The sequence below is a fragment of the Coccidioides posadasii genome, chromosome 3 (assembly GCF_018416015.2).
Source record: "Coccidioides posadasii str. Silveira chromosome 3, complete sequence".
Classification (NCBI taxonomy): domain Eukaryota; kingdom Fungi; phylum Ascomycota; class Eurotiomycetes; order Onygenales; family Onygenaceae; genus Coccidioides; species Coccidioides posadasii.
Genome location: NC_089409.1, coordinates 4967109 through 4981941, shown reverse-complemented (window position 1 = coordinate 4981941; position 14833 = coordinate 4967109). Strand labels below are relative to the sequence as shown.

The window sequence follows — 14833 nt, the reverse complement described above, 5'->3', positions numbered from 1 at the left end:
GGCCTCAGTTCTTCTTTACTTTCTTATCGCCGGGCTACTTAATACGGCTCAGACCGGTCGTATACAGTTTTCCTAGGCACCACTTTCATCATACATGCATATAAACACTTCAAAGCAATGATACCCAACTTGTGAATCTGATATGCGCTGTGCCGCACCAGCCCAGGTAGATAATACCGAAATAATGTCGATCAATTTTGGTTATTGAGCATCGAAGCTACTTGTTCTGCCTGCAAAAAGTGCAAGCCAGAGGCTGAGAGCTTCATATTTCTCAAAGACACCATAGAAGCTTTACCCTTTCATTGTTTTTCTTCCATTGCATCATCACTGCAGGATGCAGAATATGAAAGCTCTGTTTACTGGATTCGAAACTCTTGCGACCAGCAAGGCCGAGCTATGAGTATGAAAAACAAATTCTTTGTGACCTAAGATCACTTCGCTAGCACCTTTTGGCTTTTTTTTTCAGCAATGTGTGGATTAGCGACGACTTGAAACCCATTGTCATAGTTGGTTTCTGACACATCTATAACTGATCCTAAACACCTTCAGTTATAACTCTCCTGATTATGCTTAGATTGATCTTCCAAACAAAGATATCCAATAAACAGCTTACCTTTGTGAGTTATACGAAATACATCGTCAGGAAGAGAAGTAAATCAATCTACCGAGGCAATGGAGTAGAAGTTGCTCCCGCCAGATTCTTCAGTCATTTGCCACTGCCTGAATAGGCTGACATTTGTGAAGACATACAGTGAATCTTGATGGACATACCCATATCATATCGCTTTTTGCCAGGTTAAATCTTTGGCATATCTGCAGAAGCAGTCACTATATCACTACAGTACTACCAGTAGTAATACTAACCCAATCACTCCAAGAAAGGTTTAAACTACATATCGCCAAAATGCAAATGATACATTTTATTAATCATAACACATGCCTGCTCCTCGGCAGAGCACATCTCCCAAAAACCTGCTGGTTACCATATAAATATCTTCTCAATCACTTATATATAGCACTAATAAGTTGCTTCATACCTGGGAATGCTCCAAGTGGACAGAGACTCCTGGACATCACCGGCCGATAATCCACAAGTGATTTATGAATAGAGCACTTTCATTTATGAATGATAATATCAACAAGGGCAACCATGATCACAGCATAAATACATTGGTTGAAGCTTTGGGCGTCATTGGAGATTTTTATCGGAATGTAACGACTAACATAGAGCTTTGAATAGCTAGAAATCCTGCTTGAGAGCACATAAAATTATGCTCTGTAGGGCAAATCATACCTGGGGCATTCAGTACCCAATGACATGCGTACCCTCTGCACCTGGGAATTTGCGCGGCCGCTGAAGGCGTTCGGAAGATCTCAACCAAATCAACCAATTGGCTGACCTTGAAGGAAATGCAATCCGTATGGAAGGGCTTTGCGAATTCTTTCAAACAACATGGTGGCACCTAGTAGACTTGTCCCGTTCGCTGAACTGGCCTCTAGGTCCCTGTAAAGCAGATCTTACGGTGAGATTTCCGCCTCAAAAAAGAGGAAGACCCCCCAGAACCAGGAGTTCGTTGCCAGTAGAACCTTACACTTCATGCCAGACAACACTCGCATCCGACTGGATCCCCACAAGGGTTGGACTTTCACCTACAACAAAACAGCAGATTCCAGCATTCTCATTTTAGGAGCCTGTCAGCATAATTTATTATCATTCATGGTCACTGCAGTGAAGCGCTTCAACGGCAACAGCTGGGATATGCAGCCACATAAATATCCATGGGCTGGGGTCTTGCCCTATTTTATGGCATGGCCTATTAACCTCCCAGCATCTATAGAATGATAAATTTTGTCAAATCAACCAAATATCTTTTCTGAGAAGCTGAGCCCGACTCAGCTTGTGATGCTCGTCGTAGGGTCCACAATCTTTAGCATCTGGTGCCTTGTGTTTTCGACCGCATCTAGTCCTGAAAAACTGGATGGCGTACGGGCACATGAGCAAATGGTGATCAAGTTAGGTTAACTAACACCATAAAAGCTTCATTGAGCTAAAGCAACGGATTTGAGCTGAAACAGAGAACAATAACAGGCCAGCAAGAAACACGTTGCAGGAATAGAAAAAAATATTGTTCCATTCAGCTAACAGTCCGATTCGGGGGTTAGCGAACACGATTTCGAGACAGGCTCTCTTCCCCAGCTTGCTGACTCCGTGCAGGTACATATGTGAGTCTCCTGTACAATGGCTTGACTGGAGGTAGCATGGGGATGTTGATCAATATGACGACGGGGTAGATTGCCGTGAAGACGATCCACCTTGTGTATTCGGAAGAGAGCTGTAGAATTTTGAACCAATTTTTGAAGAACCTTGATATGAATCAACAAGCAGGAAAAACAGGCCCTCACTCCTGTACTGTCAAGCCGTACTAAGCACTTGGTGGTGGTCCGCGTGGAAATCGTTTGTGGGACAGAGAGTGCCCGTTTTGTTCTCTCCATAATTTGGTGCTTGTTTTCTCAGAAGACAGCTTGGGATATAATTTTGCATGTCTACTGTGGACAATGCCGTTCCTCGAATTTTTGCCCCATTGACCTTGGCCGGTTCAATCCCCCTGAGACAGAAAAGAGAAAGGATACCAAACAAATGTTTCCGTGTACGATTAACTACGATTGCATTTGAATTTTTGTGGGCCCCCCATTTGCTTCCAGCCCGTCAACTACCGGAAGCCAGGAGAAGTTCATGCAGGAGAATGGGTGAAGCCAACCGACATTGGCTTTTATACATAGGTAGATTCTTAATTGATGCTGTAGCTGTGATGGAGTTGAGATACTGTGGTTAGAATGTATGGAGGTAATTTCTGTGTTTTAGAAATTAGAATGAGAACTAACCCACCATAAGAACTCTTGCTTTGAATTCAGCATTATATTCCCACCAGGTCGTCCCGGGATTTCCATGAATCAATGTCCAAGGTGGAAATCCCTCAAGGTACGGGAGTATAGGCTGGTTCGTTATCCGAGGCACGCGTGACGGTCGTGACTAGCGCGAGGCGTTTTTTTTGACTCCAAAAATAGCGGAGCCGACCTCACTCAGGAGATACGAAATGAAGCCCGCGACCGAGTGGTAAGCCTCCTATCATGGAGGTATGAAGCAATTACTTCCTATTGCTACGGCAGAGAATGAACGTCGATAAGGCGCATCGCAATTGATCACCTTGCGCTCTAAAAGATCCCTAGATTTGGTTGATTTGGTCAGATACCTGCTAAAAACGAATAACTACGGAGTACGGAATACCTATTTAATAACTGTCGCAAAGCACAAAAAATAGGAATTCCTGAATCGCGCACACCTCACCGCGATGTCTGCGAGCGCGTCCGACATCATCACCTACATCGGTGTACCCCTCGCCGTACTCGGCGTCATGCCGATCATATACACCTGCATCCGCGCACTTCTCGTTCTGCGATCCATCCGTCTCGCCCTGGCGCGAAACGGTCACTCTGACTCCGCCGTCACCAGAGGCAGCATGATGTCCGGCGTCGTCGAGGTAGAGCTACCCCGATGCACAATAACTCCTCTGGACCGCGACCTTGATCCCGAGTACTGGCAGCTCAACCCAGCCCGATCGTCCCTCAAGGGCGGCACCTGGTCGTTTTTCCACTGGAATCGCCTGGTCACGGGTAAAAGGTTGTATCGGATTCAATACAAGGATGAGCTGCGCGTTCCCCAGGCGGAGATTGAGTTTCATGAATTGGTTTCGTTCTTGTTGGATCGCGGGGCGGTACCGGATGAGAATGGTTGGAGTATGCTAAGGACGAGTGGGCTGTGGACGCCGACAGGGACGGTTTTGATGCGCCCGCCGCAGGGTAAATTCGGGGGTGTGCTACGCGTTGGAGTGCCGGACGATTCCGACGGGGTGTTGAGTTTGAAAATGCATTGGAGCAGTGACTGGGATACGCGAAGTAAAGAATGTTTGCCGCCCTTCTGGATGAGGATTCATCAGCCGGGGTTGGCCTCTACTACATGTGCGAATCTGGATAACGAGAGTTACAAATCTAGTGACTGCATTATCAAGATAGACGAAGAATCCTCGAGTGAACCCGATGATAGCAAACGGAAAGCTACGGACGAAAAGCCCGCCTCAACGGGGGAGAAAGGGCAAATTGAAAGCACAGAGCCAACAGAAGGTGAAGGCAAGGATACAGATGCTGTCTCAACAACGCCATCCCTTCTCGTTCTGATTGAAGAAAAGCGGGTTGCGCTGCATGGTGAAGCAAACCGCAGCGATAGCATCAGATTCTGTCTAGAAGGGGACACAATTGACCGTGTTTTCTTTGAGCACTCCAACACCCATACCGGTAGGGTTCGAGAGATCAGTAATTTGGGCGAAATTGTCGTACAGTGGTTCGTCTACATCGCCTCGTCCTTAGCACATGTCGAGAAAACCGGCGCGTGGAACTTCGCCTTGCCCTCTGACGTTGTTCAGTCCACGCAACGAGACGCTGTGCCATGTGGTGTCATGGAGATACTGGGAATCATGCAGGAACACGAGGTCCCTCATTGGCCGAGGCCAAAGCCAAACTTTAACGATCCGTGGAAGACGCACCGACGATTCATGGAGAACCATCATCAAATGCAACTTGAGAGATCAATGCCACCGGCGCAAGCCGAAGCGTCGCGGAGAGCGAGAGAGCAGGCTACAATGTGGAATATGCAGGACGATTATCGAGAGAGTCAAAGGCTAAAACGAGAGTATGAGGAGAAGCGCGTGACGGAGGTTGTGAATTCACCTAGGCTCAGCAATAAAATTGTTGCAAAGGCCTGTGTATCATGGCTGATCGCTCAGAAGGATATTCCGAACAGTTACAAAATAACGGACGTAGTCCGCGCTGCTTTGTATCTTATGGCCTTGGATGTGACCCGAGCGAGATTAATCGCTAATATCTGTGATCGGTGGATAACATGGGGTAGAAGCGGTTTGAATACCTCGGATATCACAGAGCTGCAGCAGAATAAGATATGCTTCTGCTACGCAGCCACAATGGTGTACACTATGCAAGTTGCTGCACAGTCGGATGGCAAGGTCTCCACACACATGCAAGAATGCTTGGGACTATGGAAAAAAGTTCGGCTAGGTTGAAATCCCTATAATAAGGGCCAAACGTCGTCCGGGCTCACGGTCCCTGACCAGCTTGCATTCTTCGCATACGATCCTCTGCAGCTCTCGCTCGACGCTCCCTCTCCAGTCTCATCCTCATTTCTGGGGTCATTCCTCGCATCTCTTCTTCTCTCCTTTCGGACGCAGTTTTTTCGCGAGGCGTAAGCGTTCTCGCCGCCCTTTTTCGTTGCGTTGTGCCTTTCGCATCCTCCTGTTTTATGCGCTCCAATGCTTCCTCCCTCCTCTGCGCCTCAGCTTTCTCAGCGGCCCTCCTGTCACGATCTGCTTGGCAATCTACCTCCTCCTTCGAGATTGGGGGCGGCACATGAGCAGCTTCCCAGTCCCAGGATGCTTCACCAATTTCATGTCGGGCGATGCGGAAGGCATCACGTGTTGGTCTATCGCCCGCAAGGTCAAACGCAGGGCGTTCTTCTCCGTTGAGTATGGTGGGATCAGCCCCTGCTTTGGTGAGCAGCGCTATCACAATCGCCGGTGCACTAGAACTTGCAGCAAGGTGCAATGGAGTAGGACAGCGGTGGATTGGTTGAGAGGCCGAAGAATGGAATTTGAACGATGCAGGAATAGTATTATTCGCAAGGTATGACAATAGCCCGGGAACTTTTGACCGCCGAATAAGCGCTTGTATCTGTGACGTATGAAGAATAGCTACCTCTTCCTCTTTTGAGATCTTTGGTTTTTGCCTTTGGGCAGCTGGTTTCGGTGATACCACCTCTCGATGCTTTTCTTGCTCCTTCGCTAGGGTAGCCTCATCAAGATGGCTGATTTTTACCCGCGTCAACTCAGTGTAAGCCCTCAAGAGCTCCGCTTGCGTGGCCCGACGAGTGCTAAATGGAAATCCACGCAATCTCGGATCTGATGGTTTCAATACCTGCCCGTCGTAAGGGCCAAACAATACCCTTCGATTGGTGGGTCCCGCCGCACGCACGAATAGAAGCTCCGACTTATCGATCATATGTTTCCAGTCTTTTAGCAGATCCCTAATCTCCTTCTCCAACGCAGCTTCATTGTACCGTCTCAATGTAGAGCCGGCAGAATGTGCAGCGCCTTTTGCAGCATCACTGGCAGATTGTGAACCTCCTTGTTTCCTTCTTGTAGTGTAGCGGTGGAATGATTTATGGGCTATGATGACTGGCTTTCGATTCTCGATACCGCCGGCCCCCTTATTAATTTCAGAGGCAGCTGATGCGATCATTGCAGCGAAATGACCTCCTCCCATCATACATAGAAAATAATGCCGGGTAGATTTGCTTTGAGCCTGATCTGGGGCAGCTTTCTGGGAGTCTTGGTTCGAATTTCGTATTATGGAATTGGTTTGTTTCTTTTGCAGTGACGAAACCAACTGATCTTGCGAGTCTTGTTCCAAATCTGTGAATAGCGCTCGATAAACTCCCAAAAATACTGTTGGAGGAAGAAGGGAACTTTTGAACCATAGTAATGGCTGTTTTCCAGTACGCTTATACTGAGAAGTTTCGGTAGGATCAGTCTCAGGTGATGCCAGTTTAGCTTGTCTCTTCAGGAGTGCGACAAGGTTGTTATCCGGGGTTTTGTGGCCATCTTCCTCTTCATCGGTTGGCTCCGATTCTGAACCGGATATTGATTCATCGAGCTCTCCAATCGCTTGATTGAAATCCAATTCGTTTAGTGCTTTATTGCCCCGCAGTCTAGCTTTTAGGTTGTATCTATGGTGGTCTGATCGTACATGGACTCGTTGCTCATTGACACTATTAAAGGATACCTGGCACAAAGAGCAGGTAGTAGAATTGGCAATTCCGATTTCTCCATGTTCGTTGGTGGTTTGAGGACTGTCTTGGTCTGGCTGGATGGCGGGGTGGCTGCTGGTCTTTTTGGTTGCTAGAGTTGCCAAGAGCTCCCTGGGAAGATCAAAGACTGAAAAGCCGCTGTGAGTTCATGATCCACAGAGAGTAACTAATTAAATACACTTACCATAGAGAGGCTGCTTTAGAAGCTCTTCAGGGTTCTGTCTGTGTGTCGACATGGTGTAGCGGCAGCCCTCCACTGTCGCTGCTTTGTATCGTGCAACTTGCCATAGCCAAGCGATGACGATGGAATAACCTTCAATTATATAAGTCAAAATAGAGTTAGCCAAGAGCGGCTCAAGGAGAGCCCGCGCTATTCCGTAATAAGAACCCGCCCGAAAAACTGCACCGAGCTTTGGAGGCGCTAAAAGTGATAGTGGTATCCGTTTGATACTGCACTGCAGCTGGTTCGCAGCAGCTATTCCGGAGTCAATAAGAAGCGTCTTCGTATTGGGCCGTATTCCGCGGAGTAACGCTCTGGAGCTCCGAGTGTTTCGTCCGACAACTCCGCTTGAATTAGTCATCCATGTGGCTCCACTCGCTTGGCGCACGTTCTAGCGGCTGTCTTGGCCGTCCACTCAGCTAACTGCAACGAGCCGACCGACAGCTTTGTAAGCTCGGCTGCTCGTCTGGCTCGCTTCATAAGGATGTGAAAATGACCTAAGCTCTTCACCGTTTCTGCGACTAGACATCATCAACCGATTGTCCATTCCGGCTAACGGTTCTTGCTGCAAAGCACTCATCTTCTGGTCGTCAATTCCATGATCAGAACATGGCCGATAATGCCTACTCCCAGGTGATCCTGGGGGACTTCTCCGCCGATAGTGAACCGTTCTCCAACCGCCACCAGCCCCTTTGCCGTGATCCTGAAGGATGGGGCCCGATCAGTTCTGGTAGATATGACTTCACACCGTGCTTTATGGACACTTGGATTCTCTTCGTCTCGGTATGGGGTCTTCTAATGGGTGCGGGGGCTTTATGGCTCCTCTTGCGACGGCGCACCGCCCAACCTGTCCAGAAGAATTGGCATTTCTATGCGAAACTGGTACGTATATGGTTCTTCAATGGCGATACGCGGCAGACAGGCTAATCGAGGGACAGTCTCTTATCTGGGTCATCTTCTTCCTCGTCGCTCTTCAAGCTTCTCTTCAAGTTGAGTCGTTCCCCGGAATTTGGTTCCAAGATTTCAGGTTCTGGTCCACGATCCTCCTGCTCGCTTCTTTGGTGGTGATATACATGGCTCAGTATTATGAACACTGGCGAAGTCGACAGCCGAATGGAGTCGTCCTCTTCTACTGGGTTTTCTACATCATTGCTCACGCCGTGAAGCTTCGGTCGCTCATTTCACGGAAAGCCTACCAAGATCGCCTGCCTTATTTTGTTATTTTTAACGTGAACCTCGGCGTTGCAATTCTGGAGTTTGTCTTGGAATATATGGTTCCCAAGAAACAAAGCGCTTACGATGCGTTAGGGGATGAAGACGAGTGTCCCTATGAGTATGCCGACATTTTCTCGGTACTGACATTCTCATGGATGACTCCCTTGATGAAATATGGCTATAAAAACTTTCTTACGCAAGATGACCTGTGGAATCTGCGTAAAAGAGATACCACTCGTGTAACCGGCGATCAGCTTGAAAAAGTTTGGGACGCGGAGTTAAAAAAGAAGGGACCATCACTCTGGCGTGCTTTATTCAAGGCGTTCGGCGGACCCTACTTCCGAGGGGCTCTAGTCAAGACTTGGAGCGATATCTTTGCATTTGTCCAGCCCCAATTGCTTCGCTTTCTGATATTATTCATAGATTCATATCGTGGTGAAAATCCTCAGCCTGTTGTAAGGGGTCTCGCCATTGCCCTTGGCATGTTCGGCGTATCAGTGGTCCAGACCATTTGCCTTCATCAATATTTCCAACGAGCTTTTGAGACTGGAATGCGAGTGAAATCCTCTCTAACGGCAATGATTTACACCAAATCTTTGAAGCTGTCAAACGAAGGTCGTGCTTCCAAATCTACCGGTGATATCGTGAATTATATGGCAGTTGATCAACAGCGCCTTTCTGACTTGGCACAGTTTGGCATGCAATTATGGTCTGCACCATTCCAGATTGTGCTTTGCATGGTGTCTCTTTACCAGCTTGTCGGCCTGAGTATGCTTGCTGGTATTGGAGCAATGATCTTAATGATTCCTCTTAATGGATTAATTGCGAAGGTGATGAAAAATCTCCAGATCAAGCAAATGAGAAACAAGGATCGAAGGACGCGGTTGATGACAGAAATTTTAAATAATATGAAGAGCATCAAGCTCTATGCATGGAATGCGGCCTTTATGAACATGCTCAACCACGTTCGCAATGACCTTGAATTGAATACCCTGCGAAAAATCGGGGCAACACAATCCGTTGCCAACTTTACGTGGTCGTCGACTCCGTTCTTGGTGTCTTGTTCGACTTTCGCCGTTTTCGTTTTGACGAATGATAAACCGCTAACAACGGAGATCGTCTTTCCAGCCCTAACCCTTTTCAACCTCCTAACGTTCCCGTTATCCATTCTTCCCATGGTCATCACATCGATAATAGAAGCGTCCGTTGCTGTGAATCGATTGAAGACATTTTTTACCGCCGATGAGCTTCAGACTGACGCTGTGTTGCGCCAAGATCCCGTTTCACATGCTGGTGATGAATCTGTACGCATTAGAGATGCAACCTTTACGTGGGATAGGCATGAAGGCCGACGTGTTCTCGAGAACATCGATTTCAGCGCTAGGAAAGGGGAGTTAAGCTGCATTGTCGGCCGTGTTGGTGCAGGAAAATCATCATTACTTCAGGCGTTACTGGGTGACCTCTGGAAAATTAATGGCGAAGTCATTATGCGGGGGCGTGTTGCGTACGTTGCGCAACAGGCATGGGTTATGAATGCAAGCGTCAGAGAGAACATTGTTTTCGGTCATCGTTGGGATCCTCACTTTTACAACTTGACAGTTGAAGCATGTGCGCTCTTGGACGATTTCCAAATTCTTCCAGATGGGGACCAAACTGAAGTTGGAGAGCGAGGAATTTCACTTTCCGGTGGTCAAAAGGCTCGCTTGACTTTAGCTCGTGCGGTGTATGCTCGTGCTGATATCTATCTACTTGATGATGTTCTGTCTGCGGTTGACCAGCATGTGGGAAGGCATATTATCAACCGAGTCTTAGGCCGAACTGGAATTCTGTGCGGTAAAACAAGAATCCTTGCGACAAATTCAATCCCGGTTCTCAAAGAAGCTGATTTTATCGGACTCCTGAGGAGTGGCACCATTATTGAAAAAGGGACCTACGAGCAGCTACTCGCTATGAAAGGGGAGGTGGCAGGTTTAGTTCGCTCTGCGGTTAGTGAGGATGGTTCAGCATCAAGTGAGAGCACTCGAGAAGACGATAGCCCTCGAACCTCGGAGGCCCTCACCGCTATCGAGACAAGCGACGACGAAAATCTGTCTGAAGTTGAAGAAGCTCAGGAACGCTTAGCTCCACTCGCTCCAATGAGAAGCGGTGGCGGCACTATCCGACGAGGAAGCATGGCAACTCTCAGGCGAGCTAGCACCGCAAGTCCCGAGAATCCCCGGACGAAGTTTATCGACGAAGAGACTGGCATCAAAACGAAGCAAACCAAGGAGGTTGCAGAGCAGGGAAAGGTAAAATGGAGCGTATATGGCGAATACGCCAAAACCAGTAATCTATACGCTGTTGCTCTCTACCTTGTCGCCTTGCTCGCAGCCCATTCAATGCAAGTCGCCGGTAGCTTTTGGTTAAAGAAATGGTCTGAAATCAACGAGATCGAAGGGCGAAACCCGAGCATTGGAAAATATATTGGTATTTACTTTGCATTTGGTATTGGTTCTTCAGCTTTAGTTATTCTGCAGACGTTGATTCTTTGGATATTCTGCTCTATTGAGGTATGGTTCCTGTTACCCAAGTCTCCTTTTTATATGTGTACTAACAAAATGATGGGCAGGCGTCTCGAAAACTCCATGAAAGGATGGCTTTTGCGATATTCAGATCTCCAATGAGTTTCTTCGAGACGACCCCAGCTGGTCGAATCCTTAACCGCTTTTCAAGGTATGTCGATCCATTTTCCTGGTCATTGAGTTTCAAGTTATGCTAGCATTTCGAGGCCAACTTGTTGCTAATATTATGTACGTAGTGATATATATCGTGTCGACGAGATTCTCGCTCGCACGTTCAACATGGTAAGTTTACGAGCAAACATACGCGGATTTTGAGCTAACGAATTGATTGTAGCTTTTCACGAACAGTGCTCGTGCTATGTTTACCATGATCGTCATCGCAATATCCACACCTTTGTTCCTCGTCCTCATCGTCCCCCTTGGTTTCGTATATTTCAGCTATCAAAGTTACTATCTACGGACCTCTCGAGAACTCAAACGCCTCGACAGCATCACCAAAAGTCCTATTTTTGCTCATTTTCAAGAGACTCTCGGTGGCATTTCAACGATCCGGGCGTTTAGGCAGCAAAAGCGATTCGCATTGGAAAACGAATGGCGAACGGATGCAAACCTCCGTGCATATTTCCCTTCGATAAACGCAAACAGGTGGCTGGCAGTTCGTCTAGAGTTCATTGGTTCTGTGGTCATCCTTGGGGCAGCATCGCTGTCCATTATCTCTGTGGCAACTGGTAGCAAGCTTACGGCTGGTATGGTTGGTCTTGCAATGTCCTACGCACTTAACATCACTCAATCATTGAACTGGATCGTCCGTCAAACGGTGGAGGTCGAGACAAACATCGTTTCTGTGGAAAGAGTGCTCGAGTATGCAAATTTGCCGAGTGAAGCACCTGACGTGATCTTCAAACATCGCCCGGCGCTCAGCTGGCCTTCTCAAGGAGGTGTAACGTTTGACCACTATAGCACCCGATACCGAGAGGGCTTGGATCTCGTCCTCAAGGATGTTTGCTTGGAAATTAAGCCTCACGAAAAAATAGGAGTTGTAGGGCGAACAGGAGCTGGAAAGAGTTCGTTGACGCTCGCACTATTCCGAATCATTGAGGCAGCCGAAGGGCGAATATGGTAAGGATTTAACCCGTATCTCTCTTTATGCGCAGTCCCGAACGAGTTACTAATGCGATATCGTATCCAATAGTATCGATGGTCTCAATATTAGTTCGATCGGGTTGTTTGACCTTCGTGGCCGTCTAGCAATCATTCCTCAGGACGCGGCTCTGTTTGAAGGCACTGTTCGAGACAATCTTGACCCCCGACACGTTCATGATGATACCGAACTATGGAGTGTTTTGGGTGAGTCAAACATGGATTTAAGAGTCCCGGCTTATAGCCTTTCAACGGATCCTGGCTGACCAAATCAAGAACATGCACGATTAAGAGATCATGTTGCGGGTATGCCTGGTCAATTGGACGCTCAAGTCCACGAAGGAGGTTAGTATTCATTGTCTTTGACGCCTTTTCATTGATCTGAAGCTGAAACTGTGGCGTCTTAGGGTCAAACCTTAGTCAAGGACAAAGACAACTTGTTTCTCTCGCCAGAGCTCTCCTCACACCAAGCAATATTCTTGTTTTGGATGAAGCTACTGTAAGCATCGTCTGTTCCTGAACGACGTCTGATCACGCATTCTAACCCAACCCCTCGCCGCAGGCCGCTGTTGACGTTGAAACCGATGCCCTCCTTCAACAAATGTTACGAAGCAGCATCTTCCAAAACCGGACAATAATCACCATCGCCCACCGCATCAATACTATCCTCGACAGCGATCGAATCGTTGTTCTAGACCGTGGTAGGGTGGTGGAATTCGATTCACCAGCGGAGCTTATCAAACGCGGCGGACAGTTTTACACACTAGTCAAAGAGGCAGGCCTGTTGGACGGTGGCGAATCTGCCACTCTATCATCAACCTCGTAACGGAGGAGCCCGTTCTTTAAAGGGAAAATCCATTCTGAAAGGGATTAACGGATTATTTGTGAGAGGTCAGTTGAGTGTATACGGAAGACGGATAGGGGAGAGTGGTTGGGACCCGCTATTGGGGAATCTCGACTAGCGCGGCACCTTGTCGTTTTTCTTTTTTTTTTAAAAAAAAAATTGGTGCATTCGGGGCATTTGACCTGTACCACAGTGTCGGATCCGTCCCAAATGATGAGGAATACAACCCGGCCGTAGCGGGAAGTGTCAGCAAGTGGATGTGATACAGGAGATGATTCACGATGTCGGGTAGTGAGTGGGGAAGGTCCATGTATGCTGTATATATCCAACTTGCAATCTGATAAAACAAAAAAAAGTACCAATCATAGAGCTCTGATTTTATTTTCACATGCTTCTAATCCCGAAAAGGAGCTTCTTCAGCCTTGTCAGGGGCTTGTTTAAAGCCAACGGCATTCTGTTATCAGCACGGACGGGTGCACAAAGCAGGTCATGGAAGCATACGTAAAATGCCTCATTGTGCGTCAAATTCACCCCTTTTCCCAGAGAATAGAGACGTTCGCGATAGCATAACGGTCCAACCACGGGAATATGGGGCTCCAGCAGCTTGGCTGTCACATTGTCCATATCACCCATACCGCCGGTAAGGCATAGTTTTGGTTTGACAGCACTAACATGCAAGCGATTTCGTTGCCCGAGTCGTTTTGCTTCAGCTGATGTTTCTAATTAACACTTCAAAGGTCAATAGTTATCCATATCTTATTGGCGTAGCGATTTGTAAGGATAAGGGCAAATTTAGGGTGTACTTCATACAAAGCGAGAGACTTTTGCCTAAAAGCCAAACACCCATCAGCTGTGTCCCCGAGATGATTTTTTTTTTTTGGGGGGGGGGAGTCCCAGTGTTTCCAAAAAATGAACAGCTTAGCATTCCGTACAGGAGGCAGTAAGTAAGCCTAGGTCCACATTTGTGCTACTGGAAAACGCCATGAACCACAGCGGCTTATGAGCCATCTGTGTCGCCTGGAGAATGATAGAAAAGCTTCATTGTGCAATTAAAAAAAAGCATGTAGGGGGTAAGGAGGAAAGGGAAAATCTGTTTCCCAGGACTTCATTACTCACAGGGTGGATGGCTGCATAGGATTCTGGGGTCCGCGCTGCTCAATATGGAGTATCCTTCAGAATTGAAGTGCTATATCTATCACGTATGAAAATTCATAGTTGTTTTGAATGAATCAGGATTTTCCCAATACAGCAGTGAGAATATGACATAATTCAAAGAGGATCGCTCCAGTCAATGATAGCTGCATTGAAAAGGCAAAGCATCGAATATAAGAGACTTCACTGCCATTGTGCTTTTTGGTGGCACTGATAGTAACAGGGGTGAGCTCTGTTACTCAAAAATCAGATAGCCCTGCAAGAATTTTTGTTCGAACATGATATATCTCCGAATATGAAAATTCGAGCAAGAGGAATGATCGATTGACAGATTGATATTCTTGCAATATGGAAAGTGTGGATTTGAGAATCGAGGCCTCCAATTCATGGCTGCTTCATGGAATTGATTGCTCTGCTTCACATCGCGGCCGAAGAAGCCATCGGCTGCAGCAATGACGTCGCAGTTAGGGCATTAACACCCCGAATGGCATTCCTATAAATCTAAACAAGTGTGCAACAAACGGCTTGATGCACCATCTGGATCTGACTACCCGCGGGTTTCTGCAGACCAAAATCAAATGAAAGGTGCCAGCTGGCACCGGTTCCAAACCAACCAGAGAAATTCAAAAAGAAACAATTGCAGTTGCCAAGTCACTCAAAATTCTGGGAAATCGGGGCCTAGGGTCTACCCTCAGTGTTCGATGCAGAGCAAGCGAACGATTGCAATCTGTGTTCCCCCGTTTGAGAAGTGAGTGCTTGATTGACTTTTG

At 47.4% G+C, this 14833-nt stretch overlaps 3 protein-coding genes across 3 annotated transcripts; 2 read left to right on the top strand and 1 right to left on the bottom strand.

Moving 5' to 3' along the window:
* Positions 1-2955: 2955 nt before the first annotated feature.
* Positions 2956-5132, top strand: D8B26_006561 (uncharacterized protein; the record flags this gene model as incomplete). Its single annotated transcript, XM_066125226.1, has 3 exons — positions 2956-2980; positions 3036-3115; positions 3321-5132. 3 exons carry the CDS (start codon positions 2956-2958, stop codon positions 5130-5132), a joined length of 1917 nt encoding a protein of 638 aa, XP_065981307.1.
* D8B26_006560 (uncharacterized protein) lies at positions 3668-7189 on the bottom strand. The gene is made up of 2 exons (XM_003069483.2): positions 7116-7189; positions 3668-7058 (listed from the first exon to the last, which is right to left on the bottom strand). The coding sequence occupies exons 1-2, from the start codon at positions 7165-7167 to the stop codon at positions 5167-5169; spliced, it is 1944 nt and encodes a 647-aa protein (XP_003069529.2). The 5' UTR covers positions 7168-7189; the 3' UTR covers positions 3668-5166.
* A 512-nt stretch (positions 7190-7701) lies between these two features.
* On the top strand, positions 7702-13281 carry D8B26_006559 (uncharacterized protein). The gene is made up of 9 exons (XM_003069484.2): positions 7702-8033; positions 8090-10915; positions 10975-11078; positions 11164-11209; positions 11262-12046; positions 12120-12274; positions 12344-12412; positions 12475-12566; positions 12630-13281. The coding sequence occupies exons 1-9, from the start codon at positions 7761-7763 to the stop codon at positions 12891-12893; spliced, it is 4614 nt and encodes a 1537-aa protein (XP_003069530.1). The 5' UTR covers positions 7702-7760; the 3' UTR covers positions 12894-13281.
* Positions 13282-14833: the final 1552 nt, after the last annotated feature.